The sequence below is a fragment of the Zingiber officinale genome, chromosome 2B (assembly GCF_018446385.1).
Source record: "Zingiber officinale cultivar Zhangliang chromosome 2B, Zo_v1.1, whole genome shotgun sequence".
Lineage (NCBI taxonomy): Eukaryota > Viridiplantae > Streptophyta > Magnoliopsida > Zingiberales > Zingiberaceae > Zingiber > Zingiber officinale.
In genome coordinates, this window is record NC_055989.1 from 112551127 (window position 1) to 112577682 (window position 26556).

General features: G+C 35.1%; 2 protein-coding genes across 4 annotated transcripts; both read right to left on the bottom strand.

Annotated features, from left to right (window-relative positions):
* Positions 1-614: 614 nt before the first annotated feature.
* Positions 615-23035, bottom strand: LOC122046834 (vacuolar cation/proton exchanger 2-like). 3 transcript variants are annotated; one of them, XM_042607739.1, is made up of 13 exons: positions 22893-23035; positions 22486-22532; positions 20245-20490; positions 9975-10042; positions 9865-9893; positions 9564-9760; positions 9280-9492; positions 8416-8547; positions 6177-6290; positions 6019-6072; positions 5520-5636; positions 1326-1419; positions 615-958 (listed from the first exon to the last, which is right to left on the bottom strand). In XM_042607739.1, the coding sequence occupies exons 1-13, from the start codon at positions 22966-22968 to the stop codon at positions 945-947; spliced, it is 1401 nt and encodes a 466-aa protein (XP_042463673.1). In that variant the 5' UTR covers positions 22969-23035; the 3' UTR covers positions 615-944. The 3 variants fall into 3 exon arrangements, with proteins under 3 accessions (XP_042463673.1, XP_042463671.1, XP_042463672.1); XM_042607737.1 differs by having other exon boundaries at positions 615-1419; XM_042607738.1 differs by lacking the exons at positions 22486-22532; positions 22893-23035 and adding an exon at positions 21309-21411 and having other exon boundaries at positions 615-1419.
* On the bottom strand, positions 22938-25817 carry LOC122046835 (transmembrane emp24 domain-containing protein p24delta9-like). Its single transcript, XM_042607740.1, has 4 exons — positions 25593-25817; positions 25297-25506; positions 23351-23427; positions 22938-23225 (listed from the first exon to the last, which is right to left on the bottom strand). Exons 1-4 carry the CDS (start codon positions 25815-25817, stop codon positions 23081-23083), a joined length of 657 nt encoding a protein of 218 aa, XP_042463674.1. The 3' UTR covers positions 22938-23080.
* Positions 25818-26556: the final 739 nt, after the last annotated feature.

Here is a 26556-nt window from a genome sequence, read left to right on the forward strand (position 1 = left end):
AATGCTTAATCCATTTCTTGTTTTAATTTTTCCTGTGTACCTTAATTTAAAATCTGAGTTCTCTATCATTTTTGCCTTCTCGCCTACTCATTTTATCTCTTGTACACATCAAATACTAATTATTTTCCTAATCATCGTATATATTACCTCCATTGATTTACCAGTGAGAGTTCCTATATTTCATGTTCCAAATCTCAGACTATTAGTTTTCTTATCATATTTGTTCTTGCCTATTTAACACTACACTCAAGTTCTCATGGAGATATAACGATCCTTGCCAATACGTTACAGTAAGACCCTGGAATGTGAACTCTTGTATATTTAATACTACACTCAAGTTTTGGAGATGTAGCGGTCCTTGCCGAGACGTTATAGCCAGATCATGTAACACGTTCCTTCCGGGAAACAACCTAGCATTAGCACAATAATTTAATAATTTCATTCATTGAACATTTGTTATAATTTTGACGCTGGTTGACCTAGTGCAACCCTTCTTCTTTATCCGGGTTTGGGACCGACCATGACCGATTCGTCATGAGCGGTGTTTTACTTGAAAAACTCAAATCAAGTTAAATTTGCCGAAAACCTACTTTGTAGAATTTTAGTTAATTTCATTGCAGATATAACAAGACCAATTGAGCATGGAAGAAATCTTACAACATTACATGAATAATCACTCAATCGTGAGGATCCTGGCAGGCCGTTCGTGTCCTACAATCAAGACTATGTAAAAATGACTACAACAAAATTGATCTGAAACGACTACACCCCCATTCCTATTGTGCCTCGTGGCTGGGATACAGAGCGGTATAGATCCACGAAAATATAGAAAACCTTTGGGTATTTTGCTCACTATCCATATTGCCATGTCTTCTAGTATTGAATTCTGCACTACCTTGTCAAAAATCGTGAACTGAAGCAAAGACAGATATCGGAAGCTTCAATCATGGAACATCACCTGCATGAAAACCATTCGTTTACTGATGGAGAATTTATCAATCTCTGTAAGTCAGTCTTCTAATCAACAATTTCCTAAATTTAGCAATAAATTTCCATTCTGTAAGCATCTTGTGACAAATGTTGACAAGCATAACTAAGAGGAGAGCCGACTATGAATAAACGCATGATGTGCCTTCATGGATGCTGAGAAATGGAAATATTTTGTAGTAAACATGATGTCAGATTTGGCAAAACTTGTAAGTCCAAGCTCACTTGGGACATCATACTTTGTTGCGTGAGAGCTGAAGGACAATACCACATTACATGACTTTTCCAGTTCATATCTCTATTTAGATTGGCTTGAATACAAGTTATGATCCACTTACTTGGTGCAGGATCAATATGTACAAAGAAACTCGCAGCAATAATGAGGTAGCATAAAATAAGCATCAACCCCTTGAAATAGTTTGAAGTACCTTCCTGCAAGAAATGTCATTTGTGAAGTTATATTGTTGGTCTAAATTTAGCACAAAGCTGTGCGTGTAAAGCTGTACTTCTTATCTAATTTTGATCGAAGTTTACCATTTTATATCAATGCTGCAAAGTTTTAGTTCAAGTACTAACAAAGCAGACATTAGAGGTTTTATTTGAAACAAATCAAGTACGAAAGAGAAATAGAATAGATAACACCAAGACATTGAAGAGATTGTCATCCTCTACTAAGATATATTGTCAAGCAATATTAACAGTAATGACTGAAAAAAAAGCACAATATTTTTAATGTCTTCAGCTGGAGCTAACTGAAAATTGTTGTATGGGAAAAAGGTGATTAATTTGATCCCACTAAGAATTTGAAAACCAACAATTATCGCAGCATCCACAGCTAAAACTAACTAAAACTTTGAAATTTGTACATCATAAGATGCTACCCTTGAATGTCATGGCTTTAAAGTGAGCAAAGTGGAATTTCTTTCTCAATGTTATTATTTCCCCTAAAATGTTAGGTTGTATAAAATATTTTTCTAGAATCATTTCTACCCAAAAATTTTTTAGAATGAAAGAAATTTTTGTGTGCTTGGCATATGGAGGGGAAAATATTTTCCTATCTCCAAGGGGGGTAGAAGGTAAGTTGGCAAAAGACGACTGTGCTTGTCTTAGTGTCCCTGTCAATCTGTCTTAGGGCTAACACGAAGGAGGTAAATCACGGATGACTATTAGTCTTGGAATAATGAATGATGTATAAGGGAAGTATTTATCTTAGCTTATGCTGAGATTTGAACCTCAGGCCTCGAGTTGGCAGTACCTTATGCATTAGTCACCAGACCATCTCGAGGAGTGGGAGATCACATATGAGGCCAAAGGACACGTAAATTACAATGGAGGGCTAAGGGCTTATTGAGTTAGATGGAAAATTGGGTACTGCAGGATGATTAAGCCAAGTTGTCTAGGTGGGACAATGTGCTAAGAGACTTGAGAGGTTAGTACATTTGGGCAGTTCAATAAGTTTCAGAGGATATGATGAGCCAAGCTATCTAGTTAGTTTGAGTGGACAAATGATTTATTGATTTGAGTGGGCAGTTGGGTCAATAAGTTCAAGTGTATCGGACGCATGGGGGAATCCAAGCAAGTCAAACTTGTTGGGTGGCGCAGGCACTTTGAGCAGACTTGCTAATCTAGCAAGCTAAGTAGTCAAGCTAGCCAAGTGAATCAAGTGGTTTGGGTAGATTGGTGGATCAACTAGGCGATCTTGTCAATCCAAACAAATTAAGAGAATTGAGGACTAATTTTGCCCCACCGAGCAAGTTGAGAAGATTGGGCAGTTGAAATTAGTCCATTTAGGTAGTTTAGGTGGTCTAGCACACCCCACGATTTAGACAAGTCAATGAGTGCATAAATTATATATGTTTTTAAGTATTTTTTAACGCGTATCTATTTGTATTTTATGCGTATAATCTATGTTTATCGTATCCTATTTTATTATTATATATTATTTCCATTCTTTTTGTTCGAAGATCTGATCTTTGCATATTTTGATTCATAGGACACATTTCGAAACAAAAATGGAATAAAAAGCTTTAAAACGTGAAGTCGGAGGAAGGAGCATGCTCATACGAAACATATATGAAGGAAGAGGCTTTCAAAAGACCTTCAAATTAGAGATTTAATCAAGGAACACGTTCTAGCCATGTTTCTTGACACATGCATGATCCTATGGAAGAAATTTGACGGAAAACGGAGCTTAAACGGAGTCTAGAGCTTCCAAAAGGCCTGGAGCGTGCCTATCAGATACGACTATGTGACAATCAAGTTTTTTCCAAGCTTTGGTCGTGCCTTGCCGTGTCTGAAAAAAGTTACGACTGTGTGGAATTTTCTATACTGCAGACTGAAAGTAAAAAGATCATAACCTTTTGCTCAATTAGAGTTACGGGCTGTGCCAGATATCAAAATGTAGATAACTTCAAGATCTATAACTTTGCTGAAAGACTTCAACCAGAGAAAACCACGTCTAAATGGTCTAACAGATATTTCCATGAGATACGACAGTTTGACATCACACGATCGTGCATCCCATCCATAGCCTATTCATTAGGAGGTCGTGTGAAATCATACGACCGTGCCCCTTTAGCAGAGCCGCTTCAAGGTTCGGCTATGCCAAGAGGCACGGCCGTGACACGACCCAGGCAGGGGTTCTTCTCTTTTCACTCATCTTTGGCTTGGGGTTCCACCTCATTCTTTGGAGAAGGTTTCTTCCCCCTGGGGGAACCTTAGAAGTTTCATCTTCGCCGATCCATCGACCTCTGGAGTAGGGATTGTATCCAAGAAGACCGGCGCTACATGGATAAACCTTCTCTTCTCTTTATGTTTTGAGTTGTAGATGACTTTATTTCTTGTCTCTTGGTTGTATTTCCTTCTCTATTGAGTAGGTCCTTCGATTCTTAGGATGTAGGGAGTATTTGTGATGCGATGTTGTTATATAAACTATGTACTTGCATATTTTCTTATTTAATAAAGTGTTTATGACTTATTCTTGTGTATTGTGCCTTGTACATGTTTGACGAAATATGTGTGTGGTATATGCATGTGAATTGTGGTTGATTTGTCACTTTGTAGAGAAATACTAGCTTGATGACCGTGGAGTCTTGTGACAGGGGGTAACCCTTTAAGTGGACTTTCTAGGATGATCCTCTTATAAGGAAATCAATTTACTACCAGGAGTATCTAATTAGAGTTAGAGGGTTTCTCATAAATTAATGTTAGGAAGTGACTTGTGTAATCTAGAACTGTATGACCAAGGGACCCTGTTACAGAGGGTAACCCTTTAATTAGACTTTATAGGTTACCTATTCTACTTAGTTGCATTAATCTATCGTTAGGAAATAAATCGGTGAACTCTAGAGATTGTATGACCGGGGACCTTAGGATATCCCTTTAACCAAACTTTCTAGAGTTGTTTCTTTATTTAATGGCGTTAGGATTTGGGTAAATTCTTTGGTACAGCCTGCATGGGGTTGTCGGACTTTAGTTAGAAAACTTACAAGAATGTAAGCATGAAGTTAGGTAGATGAACAATACATAGGGACATTAACAAGCATTATAACGAAATCGAAATCCTAGAATTTATTATCCTTTATTCACTTACGCTCATTCTCTCTCTACTCTCAACTTTCTCCCTCTCTCTCTTTTCAAGTGTTAGTAGCTGAATCATTTTTCAATTGTCTAAATAACTTACGGTGTGAAATCAATTAGTACTTAATTAATAATCTTCATAAAATTAATATTTTATTACTAGATGATAATTATATATTTTTGAATTCGTACACATCAGTCAATCACATCAAGTGCAATGGAAAGGGAAACTTTAAGTGCGCTATGTGGTCCGGTTAACTATACGTGTCAGACAACTCAATGGGCCAAACACTGACAACATGGATAATATTATGATTGAGTTGGCATATATTTCTAATATATAAATTATATCTTTAGGGAAACAAATATAGCTTGGACAATGAAATTATGATTAAGTTTGCATACACCTCTAATATATTATATCTTTAGGAAAAAATGGTGACAAGCGTGCTGCCCCAGTATACACAAACTAGTGCGCGTGAGCAGACATAGCAAAGATTAAAGATGACCAAAGACGGGAACAGTAAGTTTCTGGTGAAAGATCGAAATTATGATAAGACTTGCGATTTTGAACTTTGACACTGAGTGATATTGAGTTTTGATGAACAATATGTTTTGGCTGTTTCATACACAGTACCAGATTTTAAATCATGGAATAGATATAGCAAAGATTAAAGATGACAAGAAGATTACATATGAAAAATTGTTGCAGAAAATGATCCAAGTAATGGCCTTCTACAGTGAGAACTTCTAAACGCAATATGTTAAGCAAGTGTATTGAAATAGATTATCATTTTTGTTAGGGAGGCACTGGCATAGCAACCACATGAGATCTATCAGCAGATGGGAAAAAGGAACCTATTCATGCTAACAAGAACAAGATAACAAGAACACACAGATTAAAGAGGGAACAAATCAATTTATAAGAAAACTACTCAAGAACTATAACAGACCTGCAACAGAGATGCTACAACCAATACTGTCATAAACAGGGTGGCTGTTTCAAATAATTGAAAGTTCAAGTCCATTGGCTTTCCCATCATCCAACCAACTACAACCGAGAAAGGAATCTGCAAAACCAGCAAGGACGAAATCATTGATTTGGAATAGATATGTACTAATATCAATAGCTCATATAAAATGCAAGGGATCTATACTAAAGCTTGTACTATTGATTATATTGTCGTAAAAGAATGCATTAATCTAGGGACAATATACAGAAAAAATTAACCAAGAACACAAGCAATCAATAGAGGGCAAAATGACTAAAAGAATATGATTATCTTCAAGGATACTTAAGTGCGTATAAAAGGAAATAAATAATTAGTTTAAGAGAGAAGGCAATGAATAAAAGGCAATAAATATATCATGCTTGCTATCCAAACAACAAAGCTAGATGTTGCCATCAAGGAAATGCAATGCCCCATGGCGAGGAGTTTTCAAGTTATCTACCATGAACATTAATATCTGTGTAGATGATCCAACAGCTACACCCAATGTGATGTCCTGCAGAAACAAAAAAAATTCAAAGCAATAAAATCACCAACTGGAAATAACAAGATCCAGGGAAATTAAAAGAAACAATAATTGACATGTCATTAGATACTAACAAGTTTGTCTTTCATGGCAAACATTATTGCACTAGTATCAGCTGCATTTCCAGCAATAGGAAGCAAAATAACACTGATAAAAGCCACAGGCATGTTCATGGATTCGGAAGCTCCCTGATAGAGATTATCATAAAACAATTACATAATCCAGAAGTGGAGTTGTCAATTTGATCAAAACCTATGCTGAGGTAGTGACCTCAAAACTACATTATTTTAAGATTTGAAACTTGTATTTTGTAACTAGACTTGTTAAGTCCAAAAATATGCCACAAAATTATGAGTTATGAAAGAAAGATCTCATGGTGAAACGTAACCATCTAGGTGTGTGGGGAAGGAAGTGCATATTTTCCTTCAAAATCATATGCAAATTTTGAAGCTCCTTGGATGAAGCGAGCCTCGTGATATTCTCAGAGGGAATAAGGTTAACCAAAATAATGATTTATCTTAAGAAATACATTGATAATATTTGTCGAGGTAGACTCTACTACCCTCAAGAAATCCTTCAATTTCTAAATTATTTACTAACAAGAATTGATTATACTGTAGTGTGAGATGAGAATTTCCCATGAGGTGCACTGGGAAAGGATTCCATTTTAATACCCAAAATGACTAACCATTTAAACAAAAGCTTGAGAATGGCATAGATAATGGCCAAGGCTATGTTGTAACATACTGTACTTGGGAGGGAGATTATCTAAATGAATACAGGTATAGGGCTATTATTTAGCATCTCCTCTGTGTAATGCAATTCATCAAAATAAAAAATTAAGAAGTGAAGTCTCCATCATATCGAATCAAAAGAAAATGGTCATAATAGAACTACTAAAAAAAGCCAAAACATAAGATATTTAAAACTATCTCATATACAAGGTAACAAAAAAATATAAAAAAATCCTAAGAAAGTTCATATTATATTTTATTAAATATCAAAAAATTCATATTGACAAAAGAAATTGAGGTACATTTGTTAGCTTGTCTTAAGAATTTCTTTAGAAATAACTGATAAGTTTTATTCTTTATAAATCATTGTCCTCTCATTTTAAAAAATTTCCCTTTAAAATCAACAATCCTCTATTTCTCGACGAAAGTTAAATTAGTCTTTTAACATCATCCAACCTCTTAGTCTGAAATACTTATAGGAATTTTATCCTTCAATAGATTATATCTCTTTTATATAGAGATATGCAAAGTGAATATTTTATGCTAATTTAGAGTTTTATTTTGTCTCCCTCTGTCCCCTACCTCTTCAACTCTAACCAACAACTTGTCTAACTATAGAATGTATTGATTATATTTAACAATAAATCCAACTCAATCGACCCATATTGAAATTGACTAATTTATGCACCTTCCAATCTTTCTAAGGGATAATATTCCATTGGAGACCTAGATCTATCAATTGATAGCATTCCCCTTTTCTTCCCCCTTCCTCCTTATCTTAGCTCTTCCTTTCAAGGGTCACAACCTTTTTTTTCCTTTGGTTCTAAGCAACATCTGCAACCCTAAGTCAAGTAGTTTGACATTGACAATGTAAGAATTAATGGGTCGTATAATGTATCAAGTTCACTATACCAATTCTTTAAGAAAATATAGTTATTTTATTGAATCTTTTGCTTGCTTGCTCATAATATATTGTTGGCTTGGCTTCTAACAACTTTGGTTGCTAATACATCATATTAACTATCATTCATATAAATTATATGTGTATATATAATAGAACACTGACTCTATTGCCAAGGGTGAGGTTGGACTAGGGTTGTCAAATTCAGCATTTATATCGCCATTAAAGGTAAAAAAATATGCAAATATTAGCGCCTAGAGGAATCGAAGCATAGTAAGGGAAACGAGGGACAATCAGAAATAAGAAGAGAGCATTCTAACTCAATAAAGAAAAATTTGAGCTATTAAATCTGCATTAATTGGTAGCAGTAGGAAGGCACCAAATGCCCAATCACTTCAATATTGAAGATGAAGCAGCCAGAGAGTTGAGATGATGCATTGCCATAATGCCAGATGCAATGAAGGGGAGTCTTAGCGTTACAGTAAAATTATTGTCGATAGACATTTTCTTGGGACCCCGCATTGACGGAGTTTCGTGCGCTGGGTTGTCCTTTTTAATGTCAAATGTAATCATATTTGCATTAGTTTGACAGTAGATTGGATGAAGGAAGATGGACAACTAACAAATGAACTCATATGTTTGTAGAAGCATCAAAGGAACAAAACAAGCATCTAGTACCTCTATAGTATCCACAACGTAACCAGAAAGTATAGAAATCCAAACACCCAAGATTGCGAGCCAGAATATTGCCTCTAATTGAGTAATCTCAGGTGCATCCTCTTCATCACTATCCTTATTTTGTACCTCTTCCTACACAATTTGTTTAACCAATCATTATGATAAGTCTTACAGAAAGGAAAAAAATGGATAAGTCAAATAAATCAATATATTGATCACGGACACTGATGTTTTGACTTTGCAAATCTCACACAATCAGAACTTAGGACCAAATAGGAAACCAAGTTCCAGAAAAATACAAAAGAGTACAAGAAAAAAATACAAAAGAGTACAAGAATTAATTGGAAGCTCAAATAATGAGCTAAAATTTTCTCAAGTATGAGAACACTTTCTCCAAATAGATCCTCCGACAGCAAGCACACGGGGAAATCTTTCTTTTAAAATCACTCAAAATTTCAATAAAAGGTAAAATCATTATTATTTTCATCAAAGTAAAGCCCTGTCAGTCCCAACTATTGGAGGTCAGCTATTGTGAATCTTATCCTCTCCATTGAGTTTTACATAAAGCATCTAGGGAATTTTTAAACAATATACAGTGAGCATAACCCCAGGAAACTATCCTATTAACTATATAGCTGGTCCAAGTTTCCTACTATAGTCTGCCACTTTAGTTTCAGGAAATGAAATGTCTTTCCACACCTTATGTCTTAAAGCTGTAACAAGTTACATAATAAAAATAATCTCCCTCATGCCAAAAATGAGACAGGCCATCTTGAAGCAACAATAAAATAATAATATAAATCTAACAGCAAAGGCTTCTCTGAATTTACAATTCCAAGACTTTAATTAGAGCTTACAACGTACTTCATCAATTGGTTTGTAGGCATTGTTCTGACCCTTTAATTGGAAAAATAAGTAGCAAGCATAAGCCACAAGCATGATACAACTGCTGAATCTTGAAAGAGCTAGCTCTGATCTTATATAATGTAGTTCTGAATGAGTAAAATGAAGCACTGCCGGAAACATCAGGCCCATCACTGCCATGAGCAGCAATCCTGAGTTCATTGCAGCTGAAGCCTGTTTCATACCAAAAAAAAATGTAATCAAGATCTCATTTGATAAGACATAGCTTTGTTACTAATAGCTACCTTATTAAAGGTCTGAACTTTGTTGCAATGAACAATTCCACCAGCGAAAAAAGAACATCCCAGAACTAAAAGCATGTTTGACAATATGGAGCCCAACAAGGATAGCTGAACAACACGAATCATTCTGTTATGCAATGCATATATTGATATTATCATTTCAGTTGCATTTCCAAATGTAGCATTCAGAAGGCCTCCAACTGCAATTGGTAACATGACATTATTAAAAGATATAGTACTTCCACATTGAAATAATATCTGCACAAAATCTAGCAATAAAGTGCAGTAGGAGACACAGATGTACCTAGAGGACCAGTATAAAATGCCAACTGTCTGCAAAATAATAACAAATGAGTATGCAACTTAAGAAGAGTTATACTAGAGAACCCTATTTGTCATACAAAACCAACTTACTCAGTTGCATATCCCAAACGCTCAGCTAAAGGTGTGATTCCAATCAAACTGAAAAAGAAAACCCATCCCTGAATTTGAAAATATTGGTGTCAAACTGCAAAGTCAACATAAGAACCAAATGCAGCATAATCTTTCAATGTACTGCTCCAGCTTTCATGAAAATGAAGGTTGGTTTTTCCACTTTAACACGACAAATAATAGGTTCAGTATGAAGCTTAGTTTCATCAGTCAAAGAATCATAATTAACTATGAACCACAGTAAGTTTCCATCCACTTAAGTTTACATGCCATCACTACATTGATGGAGAAACAACCAGTCTCATCTAGCTAGAGAAGCCTGGCTTTCACCTTTGAAACAACAAACTGATATTGATCAGGATAACTCAAATACCTAAACAACAAGAGCTAGCTTATGGTATAGAAATAGGTCAATAAAAAAAAGAATTATTATCTGTATAATCCAGATGGGCGTAAATATTGGCTAGATAAAATTGGATAGATCAGATGATTTCAGGAGCCATGTCAAAATTTTAAAGCATAAACTAATTAGGAAATTAATTGAAAGGAAAAAAGCAAAATTTGGTTTCAAAATATTTTAAAACATAAACTAATTAGAAAATTAATTGAAAGGACTAAGCAAAATTAAGTTAAAACTTACATATTTTACTCTATTCAAATATGCATGATATGCTTCATTTAGTGTTTTGCCAAACCATGAATAACTACTACAAAAGATTTGCACTAGAATGAGCCACCTGCAAAAGTGTAGCCTTACGAATATTTAACTTTAATTTCAAGGACTTGTATATGTTTTATGATTATTAGATTAGCAATTGCTAGTAATAAACATAAGCAAATTTAAAAACAATACCACTAGGATACTAAATAAATATATCATCAATCTTTAATTTTTTAGCTAAGGTTATTTTTTTAAAGGCCGATCCTAAACCCAGATAAAGGAGGAGGGTAACCTTTACCGGTCAGCGTTAAAACTATGACACATGTCTAATGAATAAATCCATTAAACTATTGTGCTAATGCTAGGTTGTTCCCTGAAAGGAATACGTTGCAAGGTCCGACTATAACGTCTCGACAAGGACCGCTATATCTCTGGAACTCGGGTGTAATATGCAAAAGTTCACGTTGCAGGGTCCAACTGTAACGTATCGGCAAGGACAATTATATCTCCATGAGAACTTGGGTGTAGTGTTAAATAGGCAAGAGTTTTCACACCATAGGTTGGATAAAAACAAATACAACAACAACAACAACAACAACAACAACCAAGCATTTTCCCACTAGGTGGGGTCGGCTGTATGAATCCTTTTACGCCATTGAGCTCTATCTCCTATTATATCATCATCTATATTTAAATAAATTTTATCTTGTTTTATTGTTGCTAACCAAGTCTTTTTTGGTCTTCCTCTTCCTCGTTTGATATGGATGTTTATCATAGTTTCACATCGCCTAACTGACGCATTTATTGGTCGTCTAAACATGTTCGTACCATCTTAAACGTGTCTTTCGGAGTTTTTCCTCAATAGATGCAACTCCGACTTTCTCTCTAATGCTCTCATTTCTTATTTTGTCAATCCTCGTATATCCACACATCCACCTTAACATCCTCATCTCTGCAACTCTCATCTTCTGCTCATGTGCTCGAGTCATAACCCAACATTCAGCTCCATATAACATAGCAGGTCAAATTGCGGTTTTATATAATTTACCTTTAAGTTTAAGAGGTACTTTACGGTCATATAAAACACTCGACGCTCCCCTCCATTTCACCCATCCTGCTTGTATTCTATGTAAGACATCTCTCTCAATCCCTCCATCATTTTGCAAAAATGACCCTAAATATTTAAATCTCTCGGTTCCGAGCAACTCGTCCTCTCCTATCTTAACAATTGTTTCATTACTTCTAATATTGCTAAACTTAAATTCTATATATTCTGTCTTGAATTTACTAAGCTTAAAACCTTTCCCTTCTAGTGTTTCCCTCCAAGATTCTAGTTTAGCATTTACTCCTTCACGTGTCTCATCTACCAAAATAATATCATCTGCAAACAACATGCATCATGGTATTGTGTCTTGAATGTGCGCAGTGATTTCGTCCATAATTAGTATAAAAAGATAGGGACTTAGAGTTGATCCTTGATGTAACCCTATCTTTATTGGAAATGCTTTAGTTACTCCACCTGAAGTCTTTACTCTCATCGTTACATCCTTATACATATCCTTAATTAGTTCAATATATGTTACGCTAACACCTCTCTTTTCTAAAATTCTCCATATAATTTCTTTTGGGATTCTATCATAAGCTTTTTCTAAGTCAATGAATACCATGTGTAGATCTTGTTTTGGCTCCCGATATTTTTCAATTAATTGTCTAAGAAGATGTATAGCTTCTATTGTCGACTTTCAAGGCATGAACCCAAATTGATTTTCTGTCACTGTGGTCTCCTTTCTTAATCTTTTTTCTATTACTTTTTCCCAAAATTTCATAGTATGACTCATTAGTTTAATACCCCTATAGTTTGCACAACTTTGTATGTCTCCCTTGTTCTTATATAAGGGAACTAGAGTACTTATCCTCCATTGATCAGACATTTTTTTCGTTTTCAATATCATATTAAATAATTTTGTAAGCCATTCAATACCTTGTTTCCCTAAGCACTTCTATACCTCTATCGGAATATCATCTAGTCCAATGACTTTTCCATTGTGCATCTCATTTAAAGTTTATTTTACTTCTGAAGTTTGAATTCTACGATAAAAATTAAAATTTCTATACTCATTTGACCTACTTAAATTACCTAAGTTAAGTTGGTCACCTAAACCTTCATTAAAAAGTTGATGAAAATACATCTTCCACCGCTCTTTTATTTCTCCATCGTTTACTAATACCCTATTATATTCATTTTTAATACATTTTATTTGGCTAAGATCTCTTGTTTCCTTTCTCTCACTTTAGTTGCTCTATAAATGTCTCTTTCCCCTTTTTTTGTATCCAATTTTTTATATAACCGTTCAAAAATTTCATTTTTTGCTTCACTCACTACTTTCTTAGCTTCTTTCTTGGCTATTGTATATTTTTTTAAGTTTTCCTCATTCTTACAAATATATAATTCCTTATAAGCTATTCGTTTTTCCTTCACTTTCTCTTGTACTTTCTCATTCCACCACCAAGATTCATTACTTAGTGGTGCATGCCCCTTTGACTCACCGAGTACACTCTTAGCTACTATTTTCAACTTTGATACCATCTTATCCCATGTTGTATTAGAGTCATCGTATATTTCACCTAATGCTTGTATTTCTACCTTCTCTTTAAATATATTTTACTTCCCATCCTTTAACTTCCACCACTTAAGTTTAGGAATTGTATATATTTTCTTTCTATTTATACTATATTTGAGGCGTATATCCAACACTACTACCCTATGTTGGGTAGTTAAACTTTCTCTAGGGATGACTTTGCAATCTTTACAAATCTTTCTATCCTTCTTCCTAACCATAAGAAAGTCAATTTACGATTTATGATTCCCACTTTTGAATGTGACTAAGTGTTCTTCTCTTTTCTTAAAAAACGTATTAGCTAATATAAGGTCATATGCTATCGCAAAATCTAATATGATTTTCCCTTTCTCATTCCTCGTTCCAAACCCATAAATCCCATGTACTCTCTCATATTCCTCATTTTTCACTCCGACATGCCCATTTAGATCACTTCCTATTAAAATCATTTCATTTGGTGGAATATTTTGTAATATTTCATCTAAGTCCTCTCAAAACCTTGATTTGGTAACTTCATCTAATCCTACTTATGGTGCATATACGCTAATTATGTTCATAGTTTCTTTCGGCACTATTATCTTAAGGGCTATAATTCTATCTCCTTTTCTAACTACTCCTACAACTTCATCCTTTAACAAACTATCGACAATAATCCCCACTCCATTTCTTGCTTTACTCTTTCCAGTGTACCATAACTTAAAACCCGAGTTCTCTATCATCTTTGCCTTCTCGTCTGTCCATTTTGTCTCCTGTACACACAAAATACTAATTCTTCTCCTAATCATCATATCTACTACCTCCATTGATTTACCAGTGAGAGTTCCTATGTTCCATGTTCCAAATCTTAGATTATTAGTTTTCCTATCATATTTGTTCTTATCTAACCTATGGAGTGAGAACTCTTGCCTATTTAACACTACACCCAAGTTCTCATGGAGATGTAGCGGTCCTTGCTGAGACGTTACAGTCGGACCCTGTAATGCAAACTCTTGCATATTTAGCACTACACCCGAGTTCTGGAAATGTAGCGGTCCTTGCCGAGACGTTACAATCGGACCCTGCAATGCATTCTTTCCGGGGAACAACCTAGCATTAGCACAATAGTTTAATGGATCCATTCAATGAATGTTTGTCATAGTTTGACGCTGACTGGCAACCTAACGCAACCCTCCTCCTTTATCCGGGCTTGGGACCGGCCATGACCGGTCGTCATGGGCGGAGTTAGGTTGGATAAAAACAAATATGATAGGAAGATTAATAGTCTAAGATTTGGAATATGCAACATAGGAACCATCACCAATAAATCATTGGAGATAGTCAATGTCGGTGCAGGGAGCATCAGACGATCGAACCTGTGTTTTGATAATGACAAAGGGGTTCAAAGTTAAGATGTCTTGTGATATAATAAGTGTGACTAAGTGTGCAGGAAAGTTCTAAGTGATCTTAGGCAAAGGAAAATCCTAGTTGTGGTTAGGTAACGAAGTCCTGGTCCGAGAGACTGGGCGAAGTCTTGGCTGATCAAGGACCTTGGGTGAAATCCTAGAATCGAGGACTCTAGGAGAAAATCTTGGGGTTGCGGATACCAAGTGGAAGACTGGACGGGTCATGGATCAAACGTTCAACATGAAGACTTGAAGTCTCGGACGTTGAGCAAAAGTCCAGACGGTCTGGAGGATCGGTCTGACAAAAGGTAATTTCTCTTGAGAGGAGTAGGTGAGGACGCGTTCCCCGAAGAGGAAACAGTAGGCGTCGGTCGGATCTAGAGTTTCAACGAAAATCAAAGTCAGGATTGGACAATCCGAATATTGTTAAAATCATACCTTATTTATATTGTTTTGTCTGGACTAACTTTATTTTGTAGAAAATGAAGTTGCTGGAAAAAGCTAGTCCGGGCGCCTGAAGTCTGGGTGCATGGAGCTATTCCGAGCGCTCAAGAAGACTTTGCCTGGAGCAAGGTGCCTGGCCAGGCGCCCTCGTAGTTGGGGAGCCCAGAGTTGCTCCAGGCGCTCGGACAACCAAAATTCGATATGCTCGGACAGTTGGAGCACACTAATTGGCGGAGCTATGTCACGATCCGAGCGCCTGGGGATGGATAATTTTTATAGATCAAGTTTCGATGAGAGCACACCACGTCAGGCCTTTGGGGGCGCCCGGGGAGGTTCCAAGCGCTTGGAGTGGGCTATAAAGGAGGATTCGACCAGCACCTCAAGAACAACATTTTGAACAACTTTCGCTTCTGTGTGCTGCTCAGAACATGCTTCCTCGACGCTTGAAAGATGCTCCGACGATGACTGCGCTCAAGATTTGATTCTCCAAGTTGTTGGTATTGTTGTTATTCAAATTACTGTACTAAAGTTGTAATTATTCTTGTAATCATGGGATTGATTAGTATTTGCCCATCGAAAGCACTCTCACGTGTGGGTCTTGGAGTAGGAGTCGTCACAGGCTCCGAACCAAATAACTCTTGGTATGCTAGCGTTGTCTCTTTCTTTCTTTTTGTCTTTATTCCGTTGTCATTTTACTCGATCGATTTTAAACGAACGTGAAGAAGTCACGAGCGCTATTCACCCCCCTCTAGCACATTTCGATCCTATAATAGATACGATGAATAAAAGAAGAATTAGTATTTGTGTGTACAAGAGACAAAATGGGTATGCGAGAAGACAAAGATGATAGAGAACTTGAGTTTTAAGTATGGTACACAGGAAAGAGTAAAGCAAGAAATGAAGTGGAAATTGTTGTAGATAGTTCGCTAAAGGATGAAGTTGTAGGAGTAGCTAGAAAAAACCAAAGGGGATAAAATTATAGCTCTTAAGATAATACTGGTGATAGAACCTATGAACATAATTAGAGTATATGCACCGCAAGAAGAATTATATGAAGCTAACAAATCAAGATTTTAGGATGACTTAGATGAAGTATTGCAAAATATTCTGCCAAATGAAATGATTTTAATAGGAGGTGATCTAAATGGGCATGTCGGAATGAAAAATGAGGAATATGAGAGGGTACATGTGGGTTATGGGTTTGGAACAAGAAATGAAGAAGGGAAAACTATATTAAATTTTGTGATAACATATGACCTTATATTAGCTAGTACATTTTTAAAAAAAAAGAGAAGAACACTTAGTCACGTTCAAAAGCGAGAATAATAAATCGCAAATTAACTTTTTTATGGTTAGGAAGAAGGGTAGAAAGATTTATAAAGATTGCACAGTCATCCCTAAGAAAGCTTAATTACCTAACATAAGTTAGTAATGTTGGATATACACCTCAAGCATAATATCAATAGAAAGAAAATATACACGACTCCTAGAATTAAGTAGTGAAAGTTAAAGGATGAGAAACAAAATATATTAAAAGAGAAGGTAGAAGTAAAAATATTAGGTGAAATACATGGTGACTCTAATACGACATGGGATAAGATGGTATCAAAGTTGAAAATAGTTGCTAAGAATGTACTCGGTGAGTCAAAGGGACATGCACTACTAAGTAACGAATTTTAGTGGTAGAATAAGAAAGTACAAGAGAAAGTGAAGGAAAAAACGAACTTATAAGGAATTATATATTTGTAAGAACGAGGAAAACTTAAAAAAAATACAATAGCAAAGAAAGAGGCTAAGAAAGTAATGAATGAAGGAAAGAATGAAACTTTTGAACAATTATATCAAAAATTGGATACAAAAGAAGGGGAAAGAGACATTTATAGAATAGTCAGAGTGAGAGAAAGGAAGACGAGATCTTATCCAAATAAAATGTATTAAAGATGAATGTAATAGAGTACTAGTAAAAGATAGAGAAATAAAAGAGTGGTGAAAGAGGTATTTTCATCAACTTTTTAATGAAAGTTTAGGTGACCAACTTAACTTAGGTAATTTAGTATGTTAAATGAGTATAGAAATTTAAATTTTTATCGTAGAATTTAAACTTTAGAAGTAGAACAAGGTTTACATGGGATGTACAATGGAAAAAACGTTGGACCAGATGATATTCCGCTAGAGGTATAGAAGTGCTTAGGGAAACAAGGTATTGAATAGCTTACAAAATTATTTAACATGATATTGAAAATGAAAAAAAATGTTTGATCAATAGAGGGTAAGTATTCTAGTTCCCTTATATAAGAATAAGGGAGATGTATAAAATTGTACACACTATAGAAGTATTAAATTAATGAGTCATACCATGAAACTTTAGAAAAAGTAATACAAAAAAGATTAAAGAAGGCAAGCACGGTGACTGAAAATCAATTTGGGTTCATTCCTAGAAGGTCGACAATAGAAGCTATACATTTTCTTAGACAATTAATTGAAAAATATCGAGAGTAAAAATAAGATCTTCACATGGTATTCATTGACTTAGAAAAAACTTATAATAGAGTCCCAAGAGAAATTATATAGAGAATTCTAGAAAAGAAAAGTGTTAGCGTAATATATATTGAACTAATCAAGGAAATGTATAAGGATGTAACGATTAGAGTAAAGACTTCAGGTGGAATAACTGAAGCATTTTCAATAAAGATAGGGTTACACTAAAGATCAACTCTACGTCCATATCTTTTTACACTAATTATAGACGAAGTCACTACACACATTCAAGACATAGTACTGTCAACTGTGGTGTATTTGTTTGCAGATTATATTATTTTGATAGATGAAACACGTGAAGGAGTAAATGCTAAACTAGAATCTTGGCGGGAAATATTATAAGGGAAAGGTTTTAGGCTTAGTAGAATAAAAATAGAATATATAGAATTTAAATTTAGCAATATTAGACCTAATGAGATAATTATTAAGATAAGAGATGATGAGTTGCCCGCAACCGATAACTTTAAATATTTAGGATCATTTTTTGCAAAACGATGGAGGGATTGAGTGAGATGTCTTACATAGAATACAAGTAGGATGGTTGAAATAGAGGAGCATGTCGGATGTTTTATGTGACCGTAAAGTACTTCTAAAACTTAAAGGAAAGTTCTATAAAACCACAGTTATACCTGCTATGTTATATGGAGTTGAATGCTGGGTTATGACTCGAGCATATGAGCAGATGATGAGAGTTGTAGAGATGAGGATGTTAAGGTGGATGTGCAGATATACGAGAATGGATAGAATAAGAAATGAGAGCATTAGAGAGAAATTCGAAGTTGCATCTATTGAGGAAAAACTCCGAGAGACATGTTTAAGATGGTACAGTATGTACTTAGACGACTAATAAATGCTCCAGTTAGGCGATGTGAAACTATGACAAACACACATATCTAACAAGGAAGAGGAAGACCAAAAAAAGACTTAGCAACAATAAAATAAAGATAAAATTTATTTAAGTATAGATGATGATATAGTAGGAGATAGAGCTCAATGGCATAAAAGGATTCATATAACCGACCCCACCTAGTGGGATAATCCTTGGTTGTTCTTGTTGTTATTTTTTAAAAATAATGGATTGTGTTTACTTAGTTTAAATATTTTTTTTATTAAACTATATTATTTATTATTACTTTGCATTAACAAGGTATGATATAGTACTAAATAAAACATTAAAAAAAGGCTTGGTAGTCTAAGCAATGCCATAAAAGGATGTTGATAAACGCTAGTTGATTTGGGTGAATATAAGTAGAGATCAACCACCACTATTAACAAGCAAAGTCTTTATCTTGCTAAGTGGAGTCGACTAATAAGTGGGAGTCAACCGAGTTTGAAAATTATGGTATTAGAAATTACATAGTTACCTACAAATTTTACTGAGATGACATCAAATAAAGCTAAGTTGCAAGCTTATAAAAAGGTCAAAGTAGTATTGCATGACTCACAAGTGTTTGTTAAAAGAAATTAATAGGTAGTAGCACTAATACTAAAATTGCTAATTTTATATATATTTTTTTTATTTTAGACTTTATAAAAAAATTATATAAAAATCAAGAGGAGACCATTGAAATTTTTTCTAGACAACAGATATTAATTTTCTTTGATTGAGGAGATGAGGTATTTGTGTTGGATTGAGTTTGGGGGAAAAATTTGAGATTTTATTAGACAATAATATAATTTGTTTGTTTGGTTTAGGTTTTAATTAATCTCGCTTGTGTCACCCTCCTCCAACCTTCACAAAAATCCCTCAATAAACCTCACAAAAGCTCCCATGTAAACCTTGCAAATCCCCCTACATAATCCTCACAAACTCTGCATAACCCTTAAAAACACCCATGTGTTATTCTTGTAGCATGAATTTACTTATATAATGTCAACATGTAGTCAAACTAAAAAAAATATTGATAAAACATGTTTATTTTCTATTTTTGCTATATGTGTTTACCCTATTATGTGTTACCCTGTAAATTTGATTTTGCTATATTGTTATCAATGAGAAACTCCTCCCTTACCTAGGAACAAAGCTCTTTAGGTCTTGACAACTAACAAATACTCTGATAGTATTCTCTAATGCATATTCCAAGAACAAAATTTCTTCTCTAGTCCTTAGAAACCTGAAGAAGCTTAGTTATATCAATTGCATAAGCATAATCTGAAATTGAACTCTAAGTAGTAAGAGAAAAAATACGAAAAAATCCTGAGTTTGCCCCATTGGCAACCTTATCTACCTTCCCTACATCAAGGTTCAACTTAATCATATCCTCTTTCCGTCCATCACTCTAAGGTGAGGTAGGGAAAGGAATAATTGGGCAAATAGGACTACTCTACATTGTATCCTATTTTGACACATTTGTACCATGATCTATCAACAAAATTACCAGGCTTCAAGTAAAGTGTAATTTCGCTATATATATTAGCAGAAACAAGTTAAAATTGCTGGATCCAGCATACAACAAAGCATCATGAGACAATCTTCCTAAGGATTAGTGATTCATCATTACTAGAAGAAAACAAAAAGAATAACCATCACTAGTGTGATTTGAGAATAACAATGTACAGAAGAGGATAACTTGGTATTTAATACAATCATATTGACGAGCTATCCTTACTTGCTTTCCAGTAAGATAGTGAAGCATGATGGCTATAGGTCCAAAAGGTAATAGCACATTGGTTTTCGCCTTGACTAGCACTGTGTAAGTACTCATTAGAATCCTATTTGTTCTCCTAGGGTTATATTGAGCAACAGCAGCAAATGATCCAACGTGCTCAAATGCCTGCATATTCCTTGCACTCAGCGGTGTACTAGTACCTTCATCTTCTGGGAGTTCAACATCCATCATCTTGTTAGGTGTCACCTACATATGGAGAAATTTAAAGTTATAATAAGAAAAAAGTTAAACATCTAATCTCCTTAATATGAGTAGAAATTGATTATAAATGATGAAGAATCATTACTAAGTCCTTGACCTTTGGGTCACTATTACTAACTAAATTTTTCTTTGACTAGTTTCCAATATCATGCACAAACATCCAAACTAATTAAGCATGCATCTAACCTTCCAGGTGTCAACTTTGACATGCTAATGAAGAAATTAGGACATCTGAAATGGAGCTGGTGTCATGAACAAACCCATTCCTTTCATTTGGAGAAAAGTTTCTCGTGCGTCTTCCACTCTAAACAATTCCCCAAATACATTCAAACCATGAAATTAAAACCATCATAATCAAGGCAATTATGTCCTAACTGATATTGGATTCAAGTTAGGATAGTTATCTTTCAAGCTAAATCATCAACAGAAACTGACAACTTACTGTAGCAACCAGCAAACCCGGTTCAAGTCTCAAACTCATCCTTGTCTTTCGTTTTTGCCTAAGTCATTTTACTAGTTCTAGAGTTCAGATCCTTCTCTAATTCGCATTTAGGGGAAAAAATCGATGAAATCGAATTCACCAATGCCCACCCTTAGTGCACTACAAAAGTTACGCAACACGCTCCCACCAATCCCAGATAAGGCTAAGAATCAAGACGGCAGCATAACCAAAACATCATGTAGTCGATCCGAAACTCCACAAGCCATTCGAAAATCCAGCTCGCATTATTCATTTCGATTTAAGCAAGACGGAGAAACACACCAGATCCTCAAAGCAATGTCGATAAGATCGAAAAGTTTACCTCCGTCTCTTCGAAGCAATGCCTGCAACCGAAAGATCAAATCTGGGGGGAAGCACAACCTCTGGAATAGAAAGCCATCGGAATAAAAGAAATAAAAAAAATGGAAGGGATACTCGACGCAAGGATGGAGGGAAGCACTATAATTAGAAGCTGTACACGTGGAAGATCCTTACTTAAGCATTATTAATTAAAGTGAGAAATTCAAGAAATTATTCTTTCATAAATGAATGCATTTAAAGTAAGGCAAAGGACGTGTGTTTTTTACCACCGTATCTTATTTTTTTTTTATCACAAAACCGTCATATTTTGGTGTACAATCACATATAATTATTTAATTACAAAATTTAATTTTATTCATCTATACATACTCAACTTATTAAAAAATATTCATGCTATACAATTTCATAATTACTATAACTCATTCATATTATAAGAGTTATAAACTATAACTATTATAATTATTATAAAAATTATGAAAACTGAATTATTATCATGTATATTAGATCTCATCTAATATTTACGTTATAACAATTATAAAAGTGCAATTGCCATAACAAGTATAACAATAAATTCGTAACACTTACAATACATGTGACAGAGTGACAGACCCAAAATTTAGACAGACAACAGTATTAAAGAATAGTTAAATAATTATACATATAACAATGGAATGAAATACTCTTTTGAATAAAAAAAATTAAAATGAGATACTCTCGTGATTTAAAAGAAAATAAGGCTTTCTTACCCTTTAAAATATACGATTGTAGTAGAGGATTTTTGCTGAAAATCAATTAAAAAACAACTCGTAATAAACTGAAAACAAAATCCAGCGATAAACCGAAATCAACCCTTGAAGTTTAAACCCCGTGCGACACATTCCATGTTACAATATTGTTTGGTAGCAACGCTAGTAATTGCCTGAAATTTTAGGGGTGCAAACTAATAGCTTTTCGAATCAGACTCGAATATTCGTATTCAAAATTACTAAATTCAAAAATAATTTTTCGAACTAAATTCAAATGCATAATAGTCTGATTATTTTAACATAATTTAAAATTTTAAAATTTAAATAACTCGAACTCGAATTTCTTCAAAATGCATCAAATTATACATCAAAACAAGATAACTCACATTAAGCATAAAAAAAATATAAATTCAAAAATACAAACTAGTTTACTTTTTTTTTTTGCTCTGGCAACACTAGCGCTAGCGTCTTCAGTAGACCTGCGAATGATAAACATCAGGTAAGTTTAACTTGGTGAAATTAGATAAGTTCGATCCTATTTGGATAAGTCAAACCCCTGATTAGGTCAACCTAATTAAGATAAGCATAAGAAAATCATAATTTGATTTGATTAAACCTAAATTGGACTAAATCAATCACAATTTAACTAAACTCAATCCGAACTTTGACCAAGTCATAATAGAATCAAACCAAGCTAATTGGGTTAATAAGATAAATATGACCAAAGTTTAGACTACGATCGACATGACTCGAATTGGTTAAAACCTACTTATGGCATAGACTCAGGTGTGAAACAAACAAAACTTATATGACTGGGAACAAAGGGACCAAGTGCAAACCAGTTTGAGCAATTGATTGATCAACAATCAAGATTGATTCGAAGCTGCACAGTAAACTTGCTGGGCTGATCCTCATTTCGTTTCAAAACAGGAGGGGTTCCAAGTTTAACTTGTCGTCAACGTCCTTGATACCATATTATTGATACATGTACGCAAGTAAAGAAGGAACTGAGGGCAAAAATCTATGATTAAAGAAGCTTCTTTTTCTCGAAAAACTTCTTCAGATGCCATAGCTGCAAGCCAGCCACTGAAAGACAGACAGAAAGTGAAAGGAAACTCAGCCAAGCCATCCTTGAGTTAGTCGATCTGTTCATGTCCTGCATTTGCTCCTCTCTGCACCACAAAGCCACCGAGATACTAAGTTAATTGTGGTACTATAATCACGAAATTCAGCTGCTGAAAAAAAAATTTGTAACCAACTAAAACTAGCCCAAGCAGGCTTAAAACAGCATGTTTACCTTTCGCGGAGATAAAACATTTCATCATGGATGGACTTCACGACATCTTCCAGCTTCTTCAACTCCAGTTCCATAGCCTATCAACAAGAACGAAGTATTGGAACATCGTAATAAAATGATTGTTGTTGAGATCTGTACTTGGATCCATATTGGTTCCTGATAAAGTAAATAATAAAATAACCATTGATTGCCTTCATGCCATGCTAGTCTCAATCATTTTGGGATAGCTCTATGGATCTTATATTTCTATTGAAATCAAAGAAAGGTTACATGCTAGTAATATTTAGATCTTTAAGATCACTTTTATCTCTATAAACAAGAACTTTCATGATTTCTCCTACTTTTTGTCAAGCAAATTCTTTGACTTATTTTCTTTCTTTTAGCATTTTGTTTTTACAATGCATGAGGTACTTTCTTTTATACAGATGAGCTTTTCTTTAATTTTTACGAGATGTTCTTGTTTATATGCTAAAACATTTTCTGATTCTGTAGAAGTAAATAAAAAATATATTTTGTTGTATAGTACTGCTTTCTCGTTATTGTGATTCTGAATGTTGCCTTCTAATGGATTATCACTAGGTGGGGTATTTCAAGGTAGATGGAAGCATATTCCAGGTCATGATGAAAACAAAGATTTTTTTCCTTTTAGATCTCTGCCCACATTCAGAGGAGTTTCAAACTTCTGTAATGGTCTGTATCAGTCCTAATAGGAATCCCTGCAATACATAGCAAATTTGGACATCCAAAAAACATTAGTAGGTGACCACTTTGGCTTGTTATTTGAAGCAACTGGTTTGCAAATATAGCCTTCATATATTTCCCTAGTAAGAATTGAATTTGTTCTTTATTTCGCGCATTAAAGTGTAAACTGAATTTGTTGCAAAAGCATTTGGATTCTTTGTCCTTACTCCATAAAGCCAGACTGCTGACGTCGGGCCTTATCCCTCGTAACTAATTGAGTACACTTTTAGGTGCAATTACACCTTTTGGACATCTTCTGAAAGTGACTTGACTTTCAATAGATGATAGGGGTTTCATATCAGATTTGATCCACTCCACAATGTATGATCACGTTACTGAGGATACTAGATTCACACTTCCATATCCAAATTAGTAATCCTTTGCAAAGCCAAATCCGTCATGGCCTCATAGGGTAAAGCTTAGTTAGGATAAGCTCCTTCTGCTAGCAATACATTGTCAATAAAAAACCTCCAAAATGACTAGAAAACTGTATCAATTATGACAAGGGAGGGAACCCAAACTTAATCATACAAGTAATCATGTTCTCAATGTGTGGGTAGCTCACTTGATCCCAATGCGTCAGTAGTTCACTTGATAGTAACATGACTAAAACCAGGAGGATTTAGTTATTCATTTGAGCTTCAGTAAAACAGCTGCATAGAAGAATTGACATCAATTTTGTATCCATGATCGATGAACTCTTACACAAAAACCACAGTGGTGATGTTTTGAAGATCTTGTTTGTCAGGTCGTACTATTATAGCTTCCTAAACAGGAACCATCCATATATGGGATGATGTAGGTCTTAAAATAGAAACTCACATGCCAGGCTGAGGGCACCTTGAGCATTTTATACAAACTGTATGTACTATTACCATGATCCTTCTTAACATAACTTTTCAACACCACCAGGAAATAATCATAGCATCGTTCTTTGTGGTTTGACGATCTCTATCTTGTGCTATGTAATATCTACATGAGCCTAGCTAACAGGAAAACCTATTCTTGTTTGCTCCAATCAGAACATATTCTATAAAATCCACATTCAAATTCAAGCACATTGAGATCATCAAGTTCATTTATATTTCAAGATTAGGAAAAGCTCATATCTATTTCGTACGAGCTGAAACAATAGAATAATTAAAGAGTTCTGCAACACTTGAAGTGCATTATATCAAGAAGGAAAGGGAATGCAATTTCCTTACCTCAATCTGCCCCTTGTTGGCAACGCCAGTCCAGTCCTTGGCGGCAAAGCCGGTCCGCCACTCGAACTCCACCGCCATCCTGACGGGGGGCTTTTGGTCGTGGGCCGAGAAGCACGCGAGGTAGTCGCCAGCCTCGTTCGAGGTGAAGGCGAAGTTGCCCGAATCCACCTGATCCGCGTAATGGATGCTGTTCCCGTACGGTGAGGTAACCTAGCGATCCATCCACCAATGGTAAGGAGCTATAGATCAAACAGGCGCGTGGATGGAATAGGTTTGGAAAGAAGTGGAAGGGCGACCTTGACGGAGACCCTGTGGGAGTCGGGGAGGGGGACGTCATCGGAGAGGCTGGCGAGGGAGTACTTGCCGACGGCGACTTCGTGGAGCTTGATGTCCTCGGAGATGCATTTGGTGAAGCCTGATTCGAGCTCGAAACGGAGGGCGGTGGCAGAAACCGCCGCGAACAGCAGGGAGACCAGGAAGCGGCCTCCTGCTCCACTTGTGGACGTGCTTCTCTCTCCCATCGCTGTCACTGGTTGTTACTCTGCTGTGACTCGTGACTCGTGAATCGTGAAGCAGGTTGGAATTTTTGGAAATGAACACATTAAAATAATTATGGGATATTATTCATTCTAAACCTAAACGGTACATTTTGTCATAGTATAATTATTTTTTACATGGGAGAGATTAACGAGATATTTTATACTTCTGGAAAAGTAATTCAATACCTCTGCGCCAACCATACAAAAACAAAAAAAAAAATGAGACTATACTATTAACTTTAGATGTGAATTTATAGGATGAGATGGTCTCTCACATGCACCCTTGTTGGGATAGAAATTTAAGATTCGGATTATACTAAATCTAGTTGATTTGTGTACGAGTATAATTTGTACGAATTGAATATTAAATCGGTTAGGATAAAAATTACTCAAATAGATCAATTAATATTTTGCTAAATGAATTATTTTTTATGAATATTTTAAATGGATAACAAACATATTAAGAGTGCGTTTGGTTCAAGTTATCATCTATAACCTTGGTTATGTGATTACCAGGTAATCACATAACCAAGATTATGAGGAATACAACATAACTTATTAGGTGTTTGGTTCAACTAAGATTATGCAATTACTTAGTTTTATATTTACTAATTTACCCTTTAACTTTTTGAATTAATTTAATTGAATGAAATTTTTTTTTATCTCTTCTCTCCCGTGACTTCTCTTCTTCCTTGACGTTGTTTCCGAACTCCAATCACGA

What these genes read in the sequence shown, in the direction of transcription:
- LOC122046834 (XM_042607737.1), bottom strand. Translation starts at nt 22,968, where the DNA reads ATGAGGATCAGCCCAGCAAGTTTACTGTGCAGCTTCGAATCAATCTTG. An exon ending in ATTTTATACTGGTCCTCTAG is followed by an intron (nt 9,761 to 9,864) that starts GTACATCTGTGT and finishes TACCAATTGCAG; the next exon opens with TTGGAGGCCTTCTGAATGCT. An exon ending in TTGCCATGAAAGACAAACTT is followed by an intron (nt 6,073 to 6,176) that starts GTTAGTATCTAA and finishes TTGTTTCTGCAG; the next exon opens with GACATCACATTGGGTGTAGC.
- LOC122046835 (XM_042607740.1), bottom strand. Translation starts at nt 25,817, where the DNA reads ATGGGAGAGAGAAGCACGTCCACAAGTGGAGCAGGAGGCCGCTTCCTG. An exon ending in CCCACAGGGTCTCCGTCAAG is followed by an intron (nt 25,507 to 25,592) that starts GTCGCCCTTCCA and finishes ATGGATCGCTAG; the next exon opens with GTTACCTCACCGTACGGGAA. An exon ending in ATGTTTTATCTCCGCGAAAG is followed by an intron (nt 23,226 to 23,350) that starts GTAAACATGCTG and finishes TTTGTGGTGCAG; the next exon opens with AGAGGAGCAAATGCAGGACA.